The sequence below is a fragment of the Rhea pennata genome, chromosome 5 (genome assembly GCF_028389875.1).
Source record: "Rhea pennata isolate bPtePen1 chromosome 5, bPtePen1.pri, whole genome shotgun sequence".
NCBI classification, from domain to species: domain Eukaryota; kingdom Metazoa; phylum Chordata; class Aves; order Rheiformes; family Rheidae; genus Rhea; species Rhea pennata.
This window is the reverse complement of record NC_084667.1, coordinates 63,666,776-63,688,585: the sequence shown is the minus strand read 5'-3', so window position 1 is coordinate 63,688,585 and position 21,810 is coordinate 63,666,776. Positions and strand designations below refer to the sequence as shown.

The 21,810-nt window shown below is 45.1% G+C and overlaps 2 protein-coding genes across 3 annotated transcripts in view; one reads left to right on the top strand and one right to left on the bottom strand.

The window, feature by feature from the left end:
• Positions 1-53: 53 nt before the first annotated feature.
• SIX4 (SIX homeobox 4) lies at positions 54-11,566 on the bottom strand. Its single transcript, XM_062577341.1, has 3 exons — positions 10,536-11,566; positions 8,454-9,142; positions 54-5,957 (listed from the first exon to the last, which is right to left on the bottom strand). The coding sequence occupies exons 1-3, from the start codon at positions 11,420-11,422 to the stop codon at positions 5,161-5,163; spliced, it is 2,373 nt and encodes a 790-aa protein (XP_062433325.1). The 5' UTR covers positions 11,423-11,566; the 3' UTR covers positions 54-5,160.
• Positions 11,567-12,396: 830 nt separating this feature from the next.
• MNAT1 (MNAT1 component of CDK activating kinase) overlaps positions 12,397-21,810 on the top strand; it is a 122,564-nt gene continuing 113,150 nt past the window's right edge. For both annotated transcript variants that reach the window (XM_062577342.1, XM_062577343.1), the window contains exon 1: positions 12,397-12,560. In XM_062577342.1, the coding sequence (XP_062433326.1) occupies positions 12,472-12,560 (89 nt within the window). In that variant the 5' untranslated portion in view covers positions 12,397-12,471. The remainder of the gene's footprint in view (positions 12,561-21,810) is intronic.

Here is a 21,810-nt window from a genome sequence, read left to right as displayed (position 1 = left end):
ATAAAATTTAAAGCATTCACATATAACACAGAAGTAGAACTATTTGCACAAGATGTGTATAAATATAAAGTTTATTCAGTATAGTGTTTAGAAAAATAAGTTCACATCATCTCAGAATACAAATAAAACACTTAATTGTCCAGGCACAAACCCCTATTACAGTACAACAAACATACATACTTTAGATCTCTTTGGTTGGGTAATTAAGCACAGATATGTTTGATGATATACTCTGGGTAGGCATCATCTAACAGTGCAGTAAAGACTTCTGATTATTCCCTCCTCTAATGCATACATTCCGTTTAGATTTCATATTTGTTGTAAGGCACAATAAACCCTTATCACAGAAATAACTGGTTAGTTCTGGACAAACAGTACATGCAGCAAAAGAACAAACATCCTCTGAATGTGAATCCTGGAAGTCAGAAGATTCACTCCCCTCCTTGAGTTTAGAAACAAAAGAAGCTAATTTTAAATTATATGAAACAGGTAAAGTATAAAATACTCTTCAAGATAGCAACTGCTAGGAGATACAGGAAGACTTCAGGTCTTCTTGCTTGTAAAATATCATTACTTTGTTTCCAGAGTTAAAAAAACTATTATTCTTTTTATGATTTGAGATGCTTCTTGACCACGAACACTACATGACTTATGCCCTGGGAGTTCCACACACTTATTTTGTAATAAAACTAGGGGGATGAACACTGTCGGTTGTTCATCTGTCCTTGCTAAAAGTGCACAGGCACTGGAAATCAAGGTACAGGAAAAATTCCTATGCACATGGGGCCAAATTCTGCCCTCTGTAATTTGGCTGAAATCTGTCTTTGAGGTGGTTTTACAGGATTTTAAGTCAGAAGCATTATTGTCATTAATCCTAGACTGATCATAACAACACTAAAGGGGGCTCCATCTTCAGTTCAATCCCCTTTACTTCTGGGGAAAACAGCTTTCCGAATGCGTCTTCCTGAATCCCCAGGCAAGGTAAAGCAATAACGGGAAAGCGTGATAGATCGCTACTATGCCTTGCGAATGGGTTCATACCCCCACAGCATACCGGATCAAATCCGTCCCCGATTCAACTCCAGTGAAATGAACGGACCATATTCTCAGCTGGTGTGAAATGATGTTAAAGCCCACAAAACTGTGGTAGAGTTTATCCCAGCTGAGGACCTGGCCAATCGACATCGATGATTTATGCGCCTGAAAAGTCCTTTTAGGTAAGACCACAGGAATAATGTTACAAATAGTCCAGACAGAGCATTTAATTGAGTAGGTTTCTGGTTCTCAGCAGAACTCTGGATGAATTAAAGGCAGCTTTAATTAAAAGTATTAAAGAACAATTTTTTTTTTCTTTCTTTCTTTTTTTTTTTTTTTAATGCTCATGCTTGGAAGGAATTTGCTTGAACTTCAAGCATATTTTTCAACACTGAGTCTGGGACCAAAAAAGTAGCAGAATTTGGCAATATTTCCTGTAAGATTTCCAGTGGACTTACAAGTTACAAACACATGTGAAGCTGAAATGATAATTTATTTTCATCCATAATAGAAGTGAAGGGAAAGAAGGAGGGCTTTTTTAAAAAATGTTGGATAGACATATCTTCCATTTAAACAACAGAACATGATAATAAAGACTGTCTATGGGACTCAGATGCTCACTGCCATTCATATGTGTGGGAGATGAGCATCCCTATCCCCTAAACACCATCTAAAATCCTCAGTTGGGAGTCAGTGGAGCAATGCCTTATTTACAGCAGCTGAAGATCCGGCCCCAGATGCTTTTTGGGGCTTTGTGTACTGTGTACTTAGAGCAGTTAGCCTGCTTGCTTCAGGGCCACATAATAAAAACTGACCCTTATTTTACAGTAGGAGTAAAACTACTATTTAAATATCTATTTTAAAAACACTGTACCGTGCAATGACTCTTTATATTGTGCATATGTACCTGCAGAAAACATGAGGTTACAACTATGTTATCTGGAGGGAATGACACTTATTTTCAATGGCAGAAAGAAAGAGTAAAACATAATAAGTTACTTGATATCTGGAAGACTAGAGTAGATTATTTTTACTTTGTCCCAAACCACTGCTTTTATGTACATCCTCCACTCCCACTCAAGAATGGAAAATCTCCGATTAGAAGTACCAGACACTCCAAGATACACACCACCGTAACAGCAGACACAGTTTTCACACCAACTGTGCTGCAAAGCCATGGAATTCAGAGCCTCAGTAACAAAATGAACACACAGGAGGGGGAAGAAAAAAAAAAGTAACATGTACTGCATAACACCACGGTCATTCAGTTATGAGATCTGATTGCTTCAACAACCAAGAGTGCGCTCTGAAATATTACTAGCTTCCCTCTAAATATAGTCTGAGCTTTACAGACCAAACTTTAAGCCCCAAACAACTCCTCCAGAGCCATGCACAGCTCCCACTCCATGCATATATTCTCTGTTAATATGACAATGTTACAGGGTGCTTTTAACTTTCCAAATAGTTGAACAAATTCATGCAAAGCAGATACAGCTACTGTTATCATCGTCTTGGTTTTATGGGTGAAGTAGAGGTGCTAAACAAACTGCCCACGCTGGAGCCCAGCAAAGTACTCGGACAAACCACCAGAGCAGAGATGAGAACTCTAGACTACCCTGCTCCTGCCTCGGTCACCCCGAATGCTGGGGAAGTTGTGCAAGGGGAATATACAGTTCCACGTTCTGCTTGTGATAATCTTCATTTCAAAGCACTTGCCCTAAACACCCTTTTTTGCTTGGGTGCACGTAGGGACAGCCAGTCACTCAGGGACTGCTTCCGTTTGCCAAGCATCAGTGACTGCTTTCAGCTGCGAAGCGCAAACCTCACACACCCGCCTTTCCCTTTCCCTGCACTTTTTCCTGCAGCCCCAGGGTTGCAGCATGAACTACAGCGCTCAGCTTTCAGGTTGCACATTAATACCTTGAAAAACAAGCTGTATTCAACATAGTGCAAAACAATAGTGAGGATGTCCATGCCACACTCATGGCGCATAGAAAAAACCTTCATTCCTTAAAGGCTTTTCACAGAACCAGTTCATAACTACGACAGGAACAGACTGGGACGTGCTACCTCTACTCTCTTTCCTCTCTCTCTCTCTCTCTCTTTTTTTTTTTTTTTTTGTCCTTTATGAGTGATCTTATTTTTGTCCTGGGCTTGATTTGGTGCCCATGGAAGGTTATGAAAACTTTTCCCATTGACTTCCAAAGGCTTCATAAACGGCCCCATATGAGGATGAATACATGCTTTAGTTACTGTATATATTCACATTAGAGTAAAAAACAAAACAAAAACACAAAGATTAACAGCATCTCATTTTTATACATCTGCATTATTATTATTATTACTTTAAAGCTTAAGGATGTGCTTTTCCATGCTACAAAGATTTCTCTGGAGGAAAGATAAATTCTGTTCCACCTGTCTAGAGCCTGCCTGCTGTCCCTACGGGAGTGCAAGGGGGCAAAGGCAGAGGAATCCCTCCCTGCCGCGGCACAGAAACGGCTGCTCCCTCAAACCTTTCGGGCAGCTGCATTCCCACTGTCAGCCCCCGCAATGCTTATTCTGGAAGATATATAAATATATGCTTAAGTGCACTCCTGGATTGGGGCCGGCTTGCTGGAACAGCGGCTGAAGCCCGCCCACATGGGATGCTGGGCCAACGGGTCCGTGTAAACACGGGACTCCCTTCCCTGGCCTGCCCATCCCGCCTTTCAGGCTCGTCTGCCTGAGGCTGGAGCCAATATCTTCCCCTCGGCACCACTGCTCTGCCCATGGTCCCTCTGCGGGCTCCTTCTGCAAGGTTTACGTGGTGCACGAGGGTCTCTCTTCGGCCCTCTGCACCGCTAGTAAATGTCACCCATAACGACCAAAAGAACTACTCTCCTTACTCAAGGCAAGTAGAGACACCGAGGTCACTTGGTCTACTTGCAACAGCAGGGCATCGGGATTTGGCCCTGAGGACGGATACTTGCAAATCACTGTTTCTATTCCTCCTGCCACTGTGCTTTAGTAACAAAGATAAGGCCACTAGGAAGAAAGGCACATGGAATTCTGTAAAAAATACACAAAAGGTTCAACTAATTTGCAAATTACTAACAAAACAAACAAAAAACCCCCGAACACAAAGACAGAGGGTAGAGACAGGGACCTCCTGGGTTTGTGACTTGGGGAGTTCATTTTCTAGTTTCAGTGTGATTAACATTTTACTTTTACAGTCTATTGCTTGAAAAACTACAAAAAAGTAAAACCTTGTCAGAAATAACTATGTTTACTTCCTGCTCAAACAATAAAAATAAATTAAACAGCCAAAAAATGTTTTCCTTTTCAATGCATTGTGTCTAAAGTGAAAGGGAACATAAACCATAAATAAAATCCATTGTACTAATTAAAAAAAAAGAAGTCTCCTTTATAAGAACTGAAACAATATTTACATTCATACTGGAGAGAAAGTTTCTGAGTTGCATAATTAGAGTTTTAAATGATGCTTTTTCTGCTGCATTAACAAAATGCTAGCTGTAGCATTTAGAAACCTGCAAATGTTTGATGCAGTATTTTTGGTATGAATACAAGTCTGCTGCAAAAAACAAACACATCAGTAACAGTATCATTTGTGATTTTGTTTTGTTTCTTAACCTCAAACAACATAGAAGTAGCCTGTGAGGTATCGTCTAGAGTTCCTTAAAAAACTTTTCAATGCCCATGGACTAGAAGTAAACAGCAAAAATGACTGCATCATTTCTACCTTTCCAGAGCGAGACTTTTGTTTCCTATCTAACATTAGGAGTGTATACTTACTGTTGAGAGCGTGTTGTGCTATGGAGAGTCTAGTTAAATTATCAAGGGAACATCAGTTAGACAAACCAGTACCCATTTGCTTGGTACTTCCCCTGGTGTTTCCTTCTCCTTTAATCTGCTTAAAAGAGAATACTGCATGCAAGCCAAGTGTGACAACCTAATTCCATTGCTGGAGATTCCTTTGCACATTAATTCAGACCATTTAAATGTCCTTCTGTTTTCTTCAAATGACAAAGAAAAAAAAAGAAAAGAAGAAAAAAAAGTCAAACCACTTGGTGCTTGTTAGGGCTTCAACAGGGGACTTATCTATTAAAACAGAAAGCAAGAAAAAAATTACAAGTCTTGCATATCTTCATCCATCTGAACTGTCTGCAGTTTGGCAAGTTCTTTTTTATCTGTTTCCAGTTCTTCACAGACTGTGTCAACCATGTTACTCATAACATATTTGGATTTCGTATCCAGCATCATTAAGTTGCCAGTTGACTTACTCTCAGAATTAGGTAAGAAATTCTCTTTAACATCAGGTACAGCTTGCAGAACTAACCTGTGCTCTCTGACAAAATCTGGGTGCACTTGTGCAGATGGATGGCTGACACGGTCTCCGGTTGTAGAAACTATTTCTCCAAGCACAGGCTGTGCTGTAGAAATGGACAACAGATCTTGACTGGTAATGAGGGAACAGTTCTGAAGAGTTGCATAGTTAGTGTTGCTGATAGATATCACGGTAGAGGTACTGGTTACAGGTGATGACATGGGCTGACTCTCTGAGATGCCAGAGTTCAGTTCTGCAGCATTTAAAAGAGTTGGTGGTGTGAGGGAAAAATTATGTGAGGGAGTTACATTCACTAATGAGGATGCCAGGGACTGGAGTCCTCCGCTGGATATATTTTCAGAAGACATGTTTACATTTAGTTGTGTGTTCTGACTGACTGGCATTAACTGGGAAAACACAAGGCTTCTTTCCAGTCCTTCTTGCTTAACAGATCCTACTGCCTGACCTGAATTGGGAACTGTATAAACCACTGCACTTGGCGTGAGAGGGCTGAAGAAAACCTTTCCTTGTTGCACTGTTGAAGAGTCACTTGTAAAAGTTCCTCCATCAGTTGTACTGGGATTTACTGAAACATTACCTGGAGAAATGGAAGCAAAAAAGGATAATACAGATTATAGTTGGCAGGAGTTGCACAGGCATTTTGTTAAAACACTTTGGTCTCGTTTTATTTAGAGTAATATGGTAATATTTCAAACAACACGGAACAGTGTTGTTTATAACAGGCTAGAGAAAAGAAGGAATGAAGAAATAAAAGCTTCTGTTGCTAAAAACTGCTTTTAGAAAGAAAAGAGAAAGATTATGGCATATTATGTATCTTTCAGACTCTCTCTCATTAAGGGGCGAACAGTCGCTAGCCACATGATTAAGATGAGTGTGCTCTGGCCTCCACTAGTTGCTACTGCTCAACTTTTGTCTAAGAATAGAAGCATGAAAAGCTATTAAAGATAGTTCAGTGACAGACTACAACTTGTGTATGGGAGACTGTGAACATATTACACGAAATGTGTTACGGCTGAGCAGAAAGCTACCTGAGTAAACCTGCCGGGAAAAGTTCAAAATCAAAGGCTTCTACCAGTTTAACTGTGTAGCCAGTCAAGCATTCAAATACCTTTCACCTTCCCTTATCATATATTTCCAAGGGCCTAACCCAACCACATCCTCTGCACGTGTAAAGCCACAAGGTGCCTGGCTACCCTTGCTGAAAGCCCAGGAACTGCTCGCATGATGTTGCAGCTAACCAGAGCAAGAATAGGTGGATAGGCAAGACCTGAAGTTGGTTTTATTGGACGTAAGTTGTCATTATAGTCATTCCTAAACATAGAAAATGTTGCTTCTCAGGACCAAGTCCCATTTTAAGCCTCTCTCTTTCTCAAAAAAGGACTTAGTTTTATTTTTAAGAGGCTAAAATTAGAGATACCTGATTTTTTTAAAATAGTATTTAAAACGCATATTACAGCTAGGGAATGATTATTAAAACAATCACATTTTAGCACTTCTCACTCATTTCCTTTAATCAATGGTAATTTTTTGGAAGATGTTAGTTGTATATCTAAACTAGAAGAGTAAAGTAAGGCAACTGAAAGCTACCTGGCAATAAGGTATCATTTACTGTAGCTTGCTTAAAATAGCCTGTGATGCACTTCACTTGGAATACACAGCCAGCTATCAGTCTCTCAGACATTAAAAAAAAAATTAATCAAAGCAGCAGATTCAAGCAGCAGATTCTCACCATTGTGAATCAATCTCCAGCAGGAAGCGATATTTTTAAGAAAGGGAAAAATGGCCTGCCAATAGCTTATGATGTTTCTTAGGACTTTGAAATACCGTTCTCCCATATTACTTAATGGGCAGAAATTTTATTGTCACCTTTGCTGGCTGTCAGTTTTTGTCTTGTGGTATGTGGATTAAATGGTAATTACAGCTCGTATTCAAATAAAACATTTGATCTTTTAAATCTAGCTAAACTATTATTCCACTATTTTCCAGTGACAGTAAGTGTCACATTTTAGGATCATATAATTTTGCACCTCATTTAAAATGTGTTTTTACAGCTTCATATAATTTTAACAGTAAAAATATTTAACTCCCTAAACATGTTTAATTCAAATAAGCTAACACGAGCATGATTTGATTTTCATTGTAGTATTCATAGCTCCTGAAACTACAGTGATTCATTCAAGTTTAATCATTTTCATAACTAAAGATACTGTGGTTAATAAGTAACAAAGTTGTTCAGTTGTGCTTTACCACTGACCTACATCAAAATAACGATCCAGAATTAGACTTGCATTACATAGGATTCTTCTTCACTAGTCAGAAGTTTCAGCCTGATATCTTAAGACCAAGTCTAAAGCAAATTTGGGGAGGAGCCTATATACTTGGCATGTGAACCTCTGATGACATATTTCCCTTGGACTGAGGATAGTCTAATCCAAATACCCTTGCATTTTATATCTACAAGCAACCACATATTTCTATTGTTTCCTGTCAGTTTAATCATTCATAATTACAGGATAAAAAAAATGTATGAGCATAACTGTTTGGTCTTGTTGTGTCTATAGTCATTTTAAATTTATTCTTATGAAATGCGTTGGTTAAAAAAAAAAAAGAAAGAAAAACAAAACAACTACCGCAAGACCAACAACAGTAACAATTTCCAGCTGCTGCAGTTTTCATTTTTATAAACCTTCTCATTAAAAGAATTCAATGGCAAATAGGGAATACTTTGATTTACTAAAATATGCAAAATTATAAATACTTGTGAAGACTAATATGAAAGATCTGACAACTGTATGGGATAAGAAGTGTAAAATACTAGACATCCTCCTCTACTCATAGTAAATAAGCTCTATCTCATGTAACCTATGTCCACCTATGAGCATAATCTACAGAGAACGACACAGCGAGGCAACCTAAACCAAGGCGAGAGGTATTACTTGATGTACCGTGTGTGGCTGTGGCCGAGATACAGCAGTGGTACATCAAAGGAGAAGTATTAGAAGTTCTGAAACGCAAAGCGCGCCCAGTTGCAATTCTTCCTTGCAGCTTTTAGCGTAACAAACAAAACTTTTACCTTGTGAAGCTGCCACAGAAACAGGAGGCAGCTGCAGAGAAGAAAAACCGATGCTTCCGTTTAGCAGCTGGCCATTTGTTCCTGAATTGGGGATCTGGACAATGCCATACTGGTTTATTTGGACAGGAGCAGTAAAAGTAACTACAGAGCCTCCATCTTGGGAAGCAACAGTTTGCGTGCTTTCCCTTTTCACCTCCGTGCTTGGTATCAATCCTGGGAACGAGACCGGGATGTTACTGGGGCTGAACGTAGCTGCTGCCGTGTTAGGGACCGAAGCCTGAAGGAGTTTGAAGTCCTTAACATCTTCTGAAGACGACGACAGTATGTCAGTGATTGACACCCCATTGCTCACGACGCTGGAAGTGGTTTTGGGTGAATTTAAAGTTACTGTCTGTGAAGCCCCCACGCTGAGTCCATTGAGAATGACGCCGTTGGGTCCCTGGAGGAAAGAGCTACCATTGAGAAAGACGGGAGAAGTACTGGCAGGCACTAGGTTTCCGTTCAACAAGACGCCCGATGAGCTCAAGGCTATTTTAGTGTTTCCAAGCTGCTGCATGTACACTGGCTCCATGTGGCCGGGAAGGCTGAGGCTGGTAACTCCGTCGGACGAGCTCGAGAGCGGATGCGGAGATAAGTCCTCCTGCCCCTTACTGGATTCATCTTCCGTGCTAGGGTTGCCATCCGACTCGCTACGGGAAAAGACGGAGACACGACATCGCGTTAGCGCGCCGCGGCCTACCGGGAAGCGCTAGGCCACGCGCGGCTCCTTGCTTCGGTGCAGCCCATAAGAGTTTTTGTGGGGGCTTCTCTTCCCCCCCCCCCCCCCAAAAAAAAAATCTTCACCCCCAGTTCCCCAGTTTTCCGCACTTTGCTTTTAAAACACGCTTTAAATGGATCCCAGGGCAAGGCGGGGGCTCCGAGGGAGGCGCACATCAAAGCAGCCGCTCGGCGGGCGTGAAACTTTACAGAGCGGGTTAGCGGCCGGTGAACAACCCCCTCGCGGGGGCACCGCGGCCGCCGCCGGCCCGGCCCGGCCCGGCCCGGCGCGCACGTGCGGAGCCCCCGGGGCAGCCATTTGGCAAACGGCTCCGGCCGGAGCTGAAGAGAGGCCGGGAGGCGCCGCGCCGGGCCGGGCCGGGCCTAGCGGCGGCCCGGGCCTAGCGCTGCCTTTGTGCCGGGGCCCCGCCGCGGCGGGCGGGCCGGGGCCGTCCCGAGCCCGCGGGCGCGCAGCTTGCGCCGGGTTTTGTCGCCGACTCGTTCGCCCTCGAGTGCAATTTTTTTTTTTTTTTTTTTTTACTTTTTTTTTTTTTGGTGTCGCCCGCTCCCTCCCCGCCGGCCCTTTGATGTGTCCCGAGGAGAGGGGGGCCGCGGCGGCGCAGTCGCGCTCCCGCCTGGGAAATGCCTCGGGGCCCTGCGCTCGCTGGGTGCTGCGGCTGCTTTCTTTCTCCCCTCCTTTTTTCTTTCTTTTCTTAAAAAAAAAAAAAAAAAAAAAAAAAAAACTTCTTGTTCTCCTCTTCCCTCCCTGCAGGGAGCAGGTCACCTCCACCTGCCCGCCCCGCGGCGCCGAGCCCCCGCCGCGGCCCCCCGCCGCGGGGGAAGGGACGGGACGGGACGGGAAGGGGCGAGGCGGCGGCGGAGGCCCGGGCCGGGCCGCGCTGGTGGTGCCGCCGCCGCCGCCGCGGCCCGGCCGCGCTGAAACCCGAGCCCGGCCCGCTCCCGAGTCAGGTTTCAAAACAGAGCGAGACCCCACACCCCAACCGCGCCAGCCCTCCCGGGCGCCGGCAATCATTAACTCTGTCAGGCGCAGCAATTAAACAAAAACAACGGGGGAACGAACAACTCCGTCCGTCCCGTCCCGTCCCGTGTCCCCCCCCCGTCCCGCCGCCGGGCGCCCCGGCGCCGCCGCCGCCCCGCGCCGCGGCCGGGGGAAGCGGCGGAGCGGGCGGCGGAGCGGGCGGGCGGGCGGGGGTGGACGGACGGGGAGGACGGGGCGCGGCGAAGGTAAGCGCCATGTTTGCAAGGGAAGAAAGAGCCGGGAGAGGGAAGGCGGCGGAGGGGGCGGGGAGGAAAGTTCGCTCTCACCTCTTGGACTGGGTCTCGGAAGGGTTGCGGTCGCGCTGGCGCCGGTTCTTGAACCAGTTGCTGACCTGGGTGAGGGAGAGCCCGGTGATCTTGGCCAGGTTGCGCTTCTCGGCGGGGGACGGGTACCGGTTCTGCTTGTAGAGCTCCTTGAGCGCGTTGCGGGACTTCTCCTTGAAGCAGTAGACCGTCTCCTCGCCGTCCCAGATGGTGCGGGGCAGCGGGTATTTCCTCCGCAGCCTGTACTTGTCCACCGCCCCCAGGGGTCTGCCCCGGGCTCGCTCCGCCTCGGTGTAGCGCGCTTTGTACCAGAGCTCCTGCAGGAGCGGGTGGTTGGAGGAGTCGAAGTTGTGGCTCTCCAGGATGCTGTAGAGCTCGGCGTAGATGCCCTGGTGGAAAGCCACCAGCGCCCGGGCTTTCATCAGGCTCTCGTTGCCACGTAGCAGATCGCTTGGGGGCAAAGACCACAGGAACCGGGCCAGGCGGTCCAGGTTCCCACCTTGCTGCAGCGCCTCGCACACGCAGGCGACGTGGTCTGGGGAGAAAGCGAGGGGGGTCTGGGAAGAAGAAGAAGACGAGGAGGAGGAGGAGGAGGAGGAGGGAGAGGAGGCAGAGGCGGCAGCAGCAGCAGCAGCGTGGTGGTTCCTGGCCAAGAGTTCCGTGTGGAGCAGTACCTGGTCGGCGGCTCCGTCCTCGCCGGCCGCGGCGGAGCCGGCGTGCTCCATGGGGAAAGGGGCAGCGGCAGGAGGGGGCGGCGGCGCGGCGCTGAGGGCTCCTGCTGCCGCCCCTTCCTGGGGCACCTTGCTCGCTTCGGAGAGGATTTCTATTACATTTTCCTGCTTGATCTCCACCGCGCTCGCGAGCTTGTCCGTGGGGGAGGCAGAAGACATGTTTTGGTTTGTTTTCCTTTTTTTCCCTCCTGTTGTTGTCGTCGTTCCCTTTCTCCTCCTCTCCCCCCTTTCTGTTTCTCCTCAAAGTCCACTCCTCCTCCTCCTCCTCCTCCTCCTGCTCTCCGCCGGCTCTAGCCGATCAGGTTTCCTCGCGGCCACGCAGTAACCATGAAAGATAGCCGCTGTAGCGAAGTAGTGTAAACGGGCTGCGCTCCGCGGCTCCCCCCGACGTGACTCCTCGCCTGGCTGCAATACTATATGGCACCGCAGCCTCGCTGGCCCGGCCGCGCACGCCCATTGGCTGCGCCGCGCCGGGGGGCGGGGCTCCAGCGTCGCCACGGCAACCGTCAATCAAGCCCCCCGCCCCCCCAACCGCTCCCCGCCGCCGCCGCAGCTTCACCTGGAGCGCGGCGGCCGCGGCCCCGCGGCGCCTCTCACCGTGGCGGCGGCGGGGATGAGGCAGCCGCGGCCGCTGCCCCTAGTTTCCCCGCACCCCGCCCCACGCGCGGCCCGCGGAGGGGGAGTGAAGCTGGGCCGCCGCTCGCCTTCCCGCTGCCCGTGCGCTGCTGCATCGCGGCTCCGGCGCGGCCGCCGCTTTCCGCCGAGGGCGGGCGGCGCGAAGGCGCCCTGTTCCCCCCCTCCCCTCCCCGCCTCACGCCGCCCCCGTAACGGCCCGTTGTTTATTGCTCAGGGCGCCGCGCAAAGCGCAGGTGTCGGCCGCGGCGCCTCGCCGCGCTCCGGCACCGGCCCCGCCCGCCGCGGGCCGCCGCCACCGGGACCGAGCGGGGCGCGGAGGCGGCCGGACGGGCGCAGGCCGCGCCGGGGGAGGGGAGGGGGCGAGGAGCGGGCCGGGCCCTGCGGGCGGGCGGAACGCGCGGCGCCGCGGGCGCGTTCCGCGGCCGGCCCCTTTCCGCGGCGGGCGCGTTCCGCGGCGGGCCCCGTTCCGCGGCGGGCCCGTTTCGCGGCGGCACCGCGCGGCGGAAGGCGGAAGGCGCGGAGCGGAGCGGAGCGGAGCGGGGAGGTGGTGGCCGCCGGCCGCCGGCGCCGCCATGGATGACCAGGGCTGCCCGCGGTGCAAGACCACCAAGTACCGCAACCCGTCCTTGAAGCTGATGGTCAACGTGTGCGGCCACACGCTGTGAGTGAGGCCGCGCGGCCGGGCCGCGGGACGGGGCGGCCGCGCCGGGAGGCCGCTCCGGGGGCGGGTGGAGGCGGCCCCGGCGGGGCCCGGCCCGGCTCGGCTCGGCTCTCCTGGGCCTCGCTTCCCCGCTCTGGCTCTTCCCGCTGCTGCTGTTCTGCGCCGAGAGGGCTGAGCCCCTTCGCGGGGTTTGAGGGCTCTGTGCGGTCGCATCCATGTACACGGGGGTGAAACTTGCCCCGCTCCGGCGTGGTGCTCTGTCTCTCACGCCCAAGTGGTGTGAGGGTTTGGAGCATAAAATAAAGCAAGCAGAAGAAAAAGTGTTCATCGACAACTTAAATGTTGCTCATTTGTGTTTAATACTCTGCTTGGATAATTAGAAAAGAATCTGAAATGATGTATTATTTGGCACGTTCATTCTCCTGAATGAGGGATACTTTGCTTGGAGGTTTGCATGATGCTTTTCTGAACGTTGGAAAATCCTCTTCTGAGCCTATGCTGATTGTGTTTTTTTTTTTTTTTTTTTTTTTTTTTAACAGCAGAGCAATGACTTTTTATTTTATTTTTTTCTGAGGAGGAACATTTGTTAGATATTCTTTCTGCTTGTTCTATCTGATTTAGGTGATAATCATTTCAGTTTACTAACGTTCAGATCTACAGTCTTCCATAGTTTCTATGAAATTTTTAAAGGGTCTACACTAAATTCTTTCTACATATGCATGATACAAGTTTATACTGTGACAGCAACTCTTCCTGTCTTTTTTTGTCTTTTCATCCATCCAGCAAGATATATACTGAGCTGTTTACATTTTTGACTTTAAAGCTGTATATGAATTATAGTTAAAAGGCACAGCCTGAAAGCATTAAATTATCTCCCTATGCCAATTACTTGGCCCCATGTGCTGACATATTGTTACTGTAAGTGAACAGGCCCAAACAACTGGATTGCAATTAATGATTATTATTATTATTATTTTTAGAAAAGAAGGGTTGGCTTTAATCCAGGTCCCTAATCTTGCTCTCTGTGGCCATGCAAGCCCTTCTGTTGCCTTGAGAGAAGGCATGTGGGAGAGCAGCAGATGATCTACTGGTAGTGATGCTGAAGGAGAGAAAGGCAGCAGGAGTGTCCCTGTAGTGACAGGGTGGAGCGATGCTGGCAGTGTAAAAGTGCAGAGTAAGCTGAAGTTCAAAAGGTAACAGCCAGATTTAGACAAAGGTATATAGCTTTAAAATACTGTTTCTATCTGCTGTTCTAGTGAAGATCAAAGGACTAGTGGTACTGGTGATCTTCTGCTTTCAAGGTTCTCCAGAGCCACTTCCAGCAGAGGACGGCATCTTTCAGTTTGCTCTCCTACTTTGGTTCTTTTCTTTTTTTCTTTCTTTTTTTTTTTTTGGTGTCTGAGCTTCACATGAAAAAAAAACATAGTTGTGTTTAATGGGTCCAACTGCTGACGTTTTTTTTGAGTGCCTGACTTGTTTTCCTTGTTTCTGCCCACCTGTCCTAGGACTGCATCTGCTTCCCCCAGCTCTTGTCATTTGCACTTCTGCATTTGGCAGTGTTTTGTCTGAGACCAAATCAGTAGGCTGAATCTGTGTGGCTCTGGGTTGAGCCAACCTGGTATCTCGGCAGTGTGCTTGCCGGGATCAGGGCTGTGCAGACACATCCAGCCTGACCTTATGTGGGCCCAGCAGGGTCTGTTAGTCCCACCTTTAGCTTCCTAGTGAAAGGTGCCTGTGCAGCTGGGACCCACTGCCTTTAAGCATATGTGCAAAAGGGTAAAATTGAAGTCACTGATGCCTGGATTTCTTTACTTCCGTTGTAATTACAGATTCTACATCTTAGTGTAGTTCAAGTGGATTACCTTTTCTTTGTTAATCTGCCTCTAGTAACCACTTTAAGGTTGCAGTTTTATTATTTCCTTATGATGTTATGAAGCCTCCACGTTGGAAGTTGTATCTTAGTAATGGCAAATACATTCCAGTAATAACTGGTCTAGAAGCTGGAAGCTCAGATGAGAAATCTGCTAGTGAGATATGAGGAAAAGAAGGTGGGTAATTGACATTTGTTCTTTTGTGCATACGCTGAGTTTCTGCCGTAAGCAAAGAATGTCCATCTAAAGTGTTCCCAGGACAAAGGAACTAACAAAAATCAGTGATGGAGACTTGCCCTTCTCAGGCAATCCATTCCAGTAGTTTGCTGTTATTACCATTGAAAATGCTTCTCCTAATTTTTAATGTGAATTTCTTTGCCATAATGTTTACATTTAAGCATTTCAGTATGGATCTTAGGTACCTTGAGGACAGTTTATTATACCTTTCTCTTTGGTGTTTTCTGTGCTTAACAAATCTATTTTTTTCTGTCACCCCTCTTAAATGAGATATATAAAAAATATATATATTTAATATATCTACACTATTCTTACTGTTCTTCTGGAGACTTTTTTTGCTTGGTCTGTAGTTTTATCAGAGTGCTCGCTCAGAACTGGACACAGTGCTCCATCTGAATCCTTAGTACAGCAGGCAGAATGAAACTCTGTCATACCTTGCCTATGATACTTGCATCTCAGTAGGATGATTAAGTGTGTATGTGTTTGTTTGGGTTTTTTTTATTGTTGTAGATACGTGTTGGCTTGTGCTCAGCTGAAACCCCAGATTCTTCAGCCCTTTACCACACAGCATATCTCTTAACCTTGCCTTTCCTGTTGTGTTACATAGCTGACTGTTCCTACCTATTTACTCTATCAGACTGCATAGTATTTCAGATGATTATTCTACTTGCTTAAGATAACTTTGAATTCTGAGACTATCTGTCAAAGTGCTTACAGTTCTCGCAGCTTCATATTCTTTGTAAAATTAAAAATCCTCTCTCTCCCGATGGTTTCTAATGTGTCAGTTGTGGGCAAGATGTTGTCTGGGAAATCTTCGAGTATGTTGGCCATGACAGTAAGAAATCTAGGAGCTGTATCTGAAGCAAAGCAAAATACAATGTTTCCTGCTGTAAGTTCCTCACTAAATAACATTGTATTTTTCTTATTTTCTAAGTTACATTTTATAGTAGTGAAGGATAATAAAGATTAGATCCATGTGAATGTGCTTGGTACCTATTTTCTCTCTGACTGAAATACCAAAGATTGTTAGAAAGCCATACCCACAGATGAACTGTCTCAGTTCGAGAGAAAAGAGGTACCAAGCATATTCACAGGGATATAATATTTGTCTAGCTTACTTGTATGGCTGTCCATTTGAGAGTGTCAGAAGCCCTACAAAACCTAAGCTATATTGCATCTAGTTGCTGTGTCCCTACCTACGTTGTTACTCCATCGTTGGAGGAAATTATATTGCTTTGATATGATTTGTTCTTAACAAGTTACGTGTCGGCTGACTGCTTCGTTATCTGAAGTACAAAGGAGATAAATTGTTAGACTTTTTACTCCAATGTCTTCCCAGGAACTGGAGGTAACCATGACTTGTTTGTGATTCCCTAGGTGTTTGTTTTCCTGCTTTTTAGAGGCAGATGCTTTTGCCTTTCTTCATGCTTCTGGACCCTAGCGTAAAGAGCAGAGATGATCTTGGATACCTGCCTTTGCCAGTTTCCAGAGGAAAAATATTGTTTTGTCTACCAGATTTCAAAATATATAAGTGGGCTTTTAATCCAGTAACATCTGAATATTGTCTGTGGGTGTAGCTTGATAAGTTGTCTGAAGAACAATCTTGCCTTTATCAGGCTTTCTATTTGAAGTTTGGTAATAAATATGCATGGGAAATTCTGAGGCTTGACTTTGGTCTATTTGCGCAGAAGGTTTGGAACAATTGCTTTAACGTGTTTCCTAGGTCCAACTTGTGTTCTTACCCCTTTCATTGGGATATGACGTATATTAGCTTGTTAATCTTTTTTAGTGAAGAGTAATACAGAAAAACCTCGTGTGCTTTGGTATTATCTGTTAGGGATTTTCTTGGCCATTGAATAGTGGGATAACACGCTCCTCCTCTAACTGCTCTTCCTTTCACTCCATGCATTCTGAAGTATATTTGCGTTACCTTCTTTGTTGTCTGTTAGTAGTTTCTTTCTTAGCGCATTGATATTTCTCGTTTTGTTAAATATTTGTTCTGTTCACTTTAAGTGACCTTCAGTAATTTGATTTGGAGTGGTACAAAAAAAGGAAAGTACAACATTTTTTTCCCCAAATCATTAAAGAGCTTATACTTAGCTGGGGTGATTTGTCAGTAAACCTCAGTTTTTTCTTTTGTGTTTCGGATAGCTTATGATTTATCATGAGTTCATTATCTTTGTTTTGCTCTTCCAAAGAATTGAGAGTTGACTTTTTGTATGTTTTTCAGCCAAGTTGTTTCCACTTTCACATTGTTAACTAGTTCTTCCCTTCAGCTTAAAGTAGAACTAGAAGAGCCATCCTTTATTGCTGATTCTTTTTTTCCTCTGCCTCCTATATAAACAAAACTACTCCCCAAATATTTGAGAACTTTTTGGGCAGTCTGTGTCCTGTTTGTTTCTTCTTTTTTCAACAAATGCCTTCAGTGAAGGTCCCTGGTTGCTATGAAATCCCATACTCTGAAGATTCTGCTGTTCCTTCTTTTCACCTCCCCCACTTTGTTAATTTAAATCTCTAATCTGGTGCACTGGAGTAGATCATATATAGCATAGTACTTATGTTCACTTCCTGTCTCTCTTTTACTGTGACCTAGGTCCTTCTAACAACTTTGAAGGTCCATTCTGGATCTTAGGGCCAATATATGCAGATAACATTTCTTCTCTTTTGTCCTTTGGATATCTTCCCATATCGTTGTGTTTGCCTGCGAGTGAGAACGTCTCGTAACGGCTCAGTCCGGGTGCCGCGTGTCCGCTGTGCGACGGGTAACGGTGCTCGGTTCCCCTGGGGCCGGTGGGGCTCTGTGGAGTGTGGTCGTGTCCATTGGCGGCAGAGCCGGGCCGGTGCACTGATAAGTGCAGCGGTGCTGCCGTGGAGATAAGGGATAGGCAGATGAGTGCGAGCGGATGAAATTAGATGTTGGAGACTCTGCCGAAAACATCTTTCACGTTGGGCTTCCATTGCAGTTTATTCCAATGGAATAATGCCAGACCTTCCAATTGTGGGAACCGTTTTTTGAGAGTTTTATTTTTTAGTATTTTACTTTTTTTAGCTATTACTACTTGATAAATATTTCCAAAAGTGTAATACCGTGTGTTTTTGGCCTTGGAGTAATGTTAAATAAGCCTTTTCCACTATAAATCTTCCTTGTCGTTGGGAGGGAGTATGATAAATTAGCAGTTAAAAGTTGTTCTAGGATGGGACTTAGTATGGAAATGTTCAGTTCAAGAGTAATGAATGTCTTTTAAAGTTTATTTTCTTAAGTGTAACAGAGGTTCACAGCATTAAATACTTGGCTTTAAGATGCTTTTTTTGCAGAAGAAAGTGTGTCTAATTTGAAGCAATGCTTGATTAAAACTCTGCAGCGCATTAGTTTCTAAGGTGTGCCAATGGCTTTGCCTTCCTTTAGAAGTTTAGTCTGAAGAATTATATTAAAATTGTGCATGCATGACAATTTTTGATTATTCAGATGACTTCTAATGCCTTTTTCTGAGTGTACAGACTCTGGGTGCGTGCTTGCCAGTAGTGTTGTAATCCACCTGGCTTTATTTGAGACCATGAATTATCTTTCTCTCTGCCTGCTTGGATTTCATTGCCTGTGTTGAGTTTTAGGAGGCAGGTTGAGCATATCCCACTGATTTACTTACATAAAGAGGAAAGGAAATGCATCCACCGAAAACTGCGCTAAAAGAATGTTAAGGTTGTTACTCCAAACAGGGCTGGGTAAAGAAATTTACTGTTGGCTGTAAAACTTGGACCATATGGTCTCCAGCACTCAGACACAAAAGTCTTGTGTAAAGTGGTAGTTAATTGGGGCTGCTGGTTCAGCTTCATAGTCCCACTGCCTGCTACCATGTGGATAGTCCCCCTTGATCTTTTGAGAGAAAAGGAGGAAAGCTGGTCTATAAAGCTCCGTCTTTGGAGTCGGTCCTGCTGTTCTAGCTACCTGTGGCCCATCCCAACTCATAGAGAGATTGAGTGTGGGTGTCTGCAGACCGTCAAAAGCAGAGGAACTTTCATTCTCCATAGCATTCCAGTTCTTCTGTGGTCTCTGCAAAGTGCTTGACACCTCTGGAAGACAGGGACATGGGTCTTGGAGCAGCCTCTGCAAGAAAACTGATGGTCTTGATTTCACTTGCTGCTTTGGGCAGTACAACGTACTTTGGGTTTGTTCACATATTGCTGGATCTTAGGTGGTAGTTAATGAACTTGTTTAATTACAGACTTCTCTGATGTCTCTTTCCTGCCCACAGGAGACTTACGGAAAGGTGGCTAGGCTCTTTATTAACATTTAATTTTTCCTTTTCCCAGAGAGAGATGAGTTTATTTTTCTTTTAATTTGTTAATAAGGCTTCAAAGTGGAGACAGCGTAACAGCGCTTACCATCTCTAGGCCTAGCTTTGTGATGCTCAGGGGAGACATCAGTTCACCAAGCTGTGTTGTGGGGATTCTGTAATCTGCCCTGCACCCTGTTACAGCTGTTCCAGGGATTCATTAGGGGGTAAGTGCATCCTTCCAGATCTCTAATTGCAGTGCTAACGGCTGCTAAAATGAAGGAACAGAGGTTTCATTATTTGTTGACTTATTTTAACGTTAGGAACATTTGGAGTTCTGCGACTGTCAAATTCACCAGGAGCTGGAAGTGGGAGCATCCCCACTGAATATAGTGCAGTGGGGTCTCGTGCCAGCACAAGGGCCTGGGGTCATTGAGAGGGAGGTGAAGAAAAAAGTTTGGAATCTTCTTATTTATAAAATATGAAGGGATGACTTGGCTTCCCACTACATTCTTCTCTGCAGTGTCTGGTTCAAGAAAAAGCCTTTCTTCTAAGATTTGGGGGTGGAGGAGAAGCCCTAGAGACTGTGGAAAATAATATAAAACTGTAGTTAAGACAACTGAGTTTGAGTGAAGACGTTTAAGTAGAGGTGGGCAGTGACAGTCTGTCAGTCCCGTAACTTTAACCTGAGCTTATGGGAACCAAGTGCTTAAATATGTATTTGAATTTTATAGAAGAGACCTATTTGGTAAATATTTCCTTAAATGCAAGGACAGTAGTAATGTATTCAGGGTTGTCATGTGTAACATGAAGGCTTACTGTGATGTATCTGATTTTTAGGCCAACAGATTTGTCTTCCTGGCAAAGGTGCTAGCGCTGTTTTCCTGCACAGCTCAAGGAGCTCCATTCCTAGCCACCTGCCTTCCCCTGCTTTGCCTGGCGCTGACTCAGGCCAGCATCCCTCTGAGTCGGTTTAACTCATTACTATAGCAGAAAACTATCTCTGATTTAAAATAGAAAACAAAAAAGAAACAAAAAAACCCTTTTCCCCAAACCAGCCAAACCTTAAATATATGTATATTTTTTTCACTGGTTTAGTGGACTAGATTGGTTCAGGAAAGGCATTATAAGCCCCAGGGAGGGGATGAGGACGGTACAGCCAGGGACTAGAGTATGTGTGTGCAGGCACAGACACAGAGCAAGCTCGTCTGTTGGCCTGGTTTTATGATGACCAAGCTCAGCTGGATGTTTTCTGGCTATTGGGACCCTAATCATACAAAAGGTGGAGTGCAGGCTTGTGAGCACTAACCATACGAATAGTGCTGGCTGAACCGTCGAAACGTGCATGGAGGTGCGGGATTCCTGAGGTGGCCCAAGGTGATCTGCAGGAATGTGCATAGGGAAGCAAGGTGGAAATGGGGATGAAGGAAGTCTCTTTTGCGGCAAAGAGCTGTTAAACTAGCTTGTACTTTGTGACGTTCCTCCCCCCCCTTTTTTTTCTTTCCTCATTACCCTTGCTATGCAACATCTGAAGTTTTAGATTTCTGAATAGTAGATCCTTGCTTTTGAGGATAATTGTGTAAATAGTCTCAGTAGACTAAAGCAGATTGGGGCTATATATAACTAAAATCCCAACCAGAATAGGAACTTTCTGTGGTCCTAAAAAAAGTCTATTTTGCTTTGGGGATATCATTAGTTAAAAAAAAAAGATAAAAATATATATTTTTTTCCTAGCAATTTACATATCTGAGAAATCTGTCAGCTGCTTCTTTTGGGCAAGTGGGCAGAGGCATCAGGGAGCTCTTTAGCCATGTTGATCAGCTCCATCATGGAACATTGGGTTAATTGGCACTTGTTTGAAATAGCTGTACAGTCTTAGCCTGTGTATATTCCCCAAGGAAGAAGCAAAATGACTCTTTTAGCTGCACATGTGCCTTCAAAGAAAGTTTTTTTTTTTTTTCCCTGAGTTTTTAAATAATAAAAATCTACGTTATCTTCTTCAGGCTCTCTCCCCCCCCCCCCCGAATTATTCCTGTTTGTATTAGTTGGGATTAGATGGTCTTTGGACTCTTCCCTCTCATTACTCTTCTGAAGTCTCTCTGAGTTAGTCACGGAGTTGATTAGATCATTGCTGAAATACTGAAGAGATTATTTCCTTCTGCTATCTAGTTTTGAATATTTAATTATAAATTTGACTGAATCATGGTCTTAACACTTCTTATGAAGTGATGTTAATGCTTCAATTGCACTGTTCTTCTGTTTTAAAACAGACTTATTTAGAAAATACTTTCTTTCCTTTGAGCTCGCAATTGGCATGTCTGCCTAGAATTTTTTTTTGTCCTATTAGCAGGATTTGCAGAGTTCTACTTCTCATTCTTCATAAATGTTTTTAGGAAATGTAAGTTGTTCTGCTCTGAACGGCAACTTTGGTGAAAGGAAAGGAAAGCTTTTTTTTGAGCCCTGGATATCAAATCAGTCTATAAAAAAGTAATTTTTTCCCCTCAGTTCTGAAAATTGTGTGGTTAAATCTACTGATTTCCTGAGATTGCCTAATGGATTTGGGTGCCTATGTCTGATGGGGTGCTCAGCTTGAGGAGACTTAAAACAGGCTTGACCCTTTCTGTCGTGCAGATGCTTACAATGTCAGGTTGGGCATCTAAAATAATCAAGCTCTTAAATTTTTTTAATTGTATCTTTAGATGCTCTGTTATAATTCAGGGTAATAACTCTGCAGGTATGTAAGGAATAGGGATGCCTGACTCGCTTCTAGATAGCTGCATTAGCTCCAAAATGCTAATGAGTGGTATGCATAGATTTGATATTTATTACATTGAGCAAATGTATTCTTGAATCCTTATTAAAAACACATCT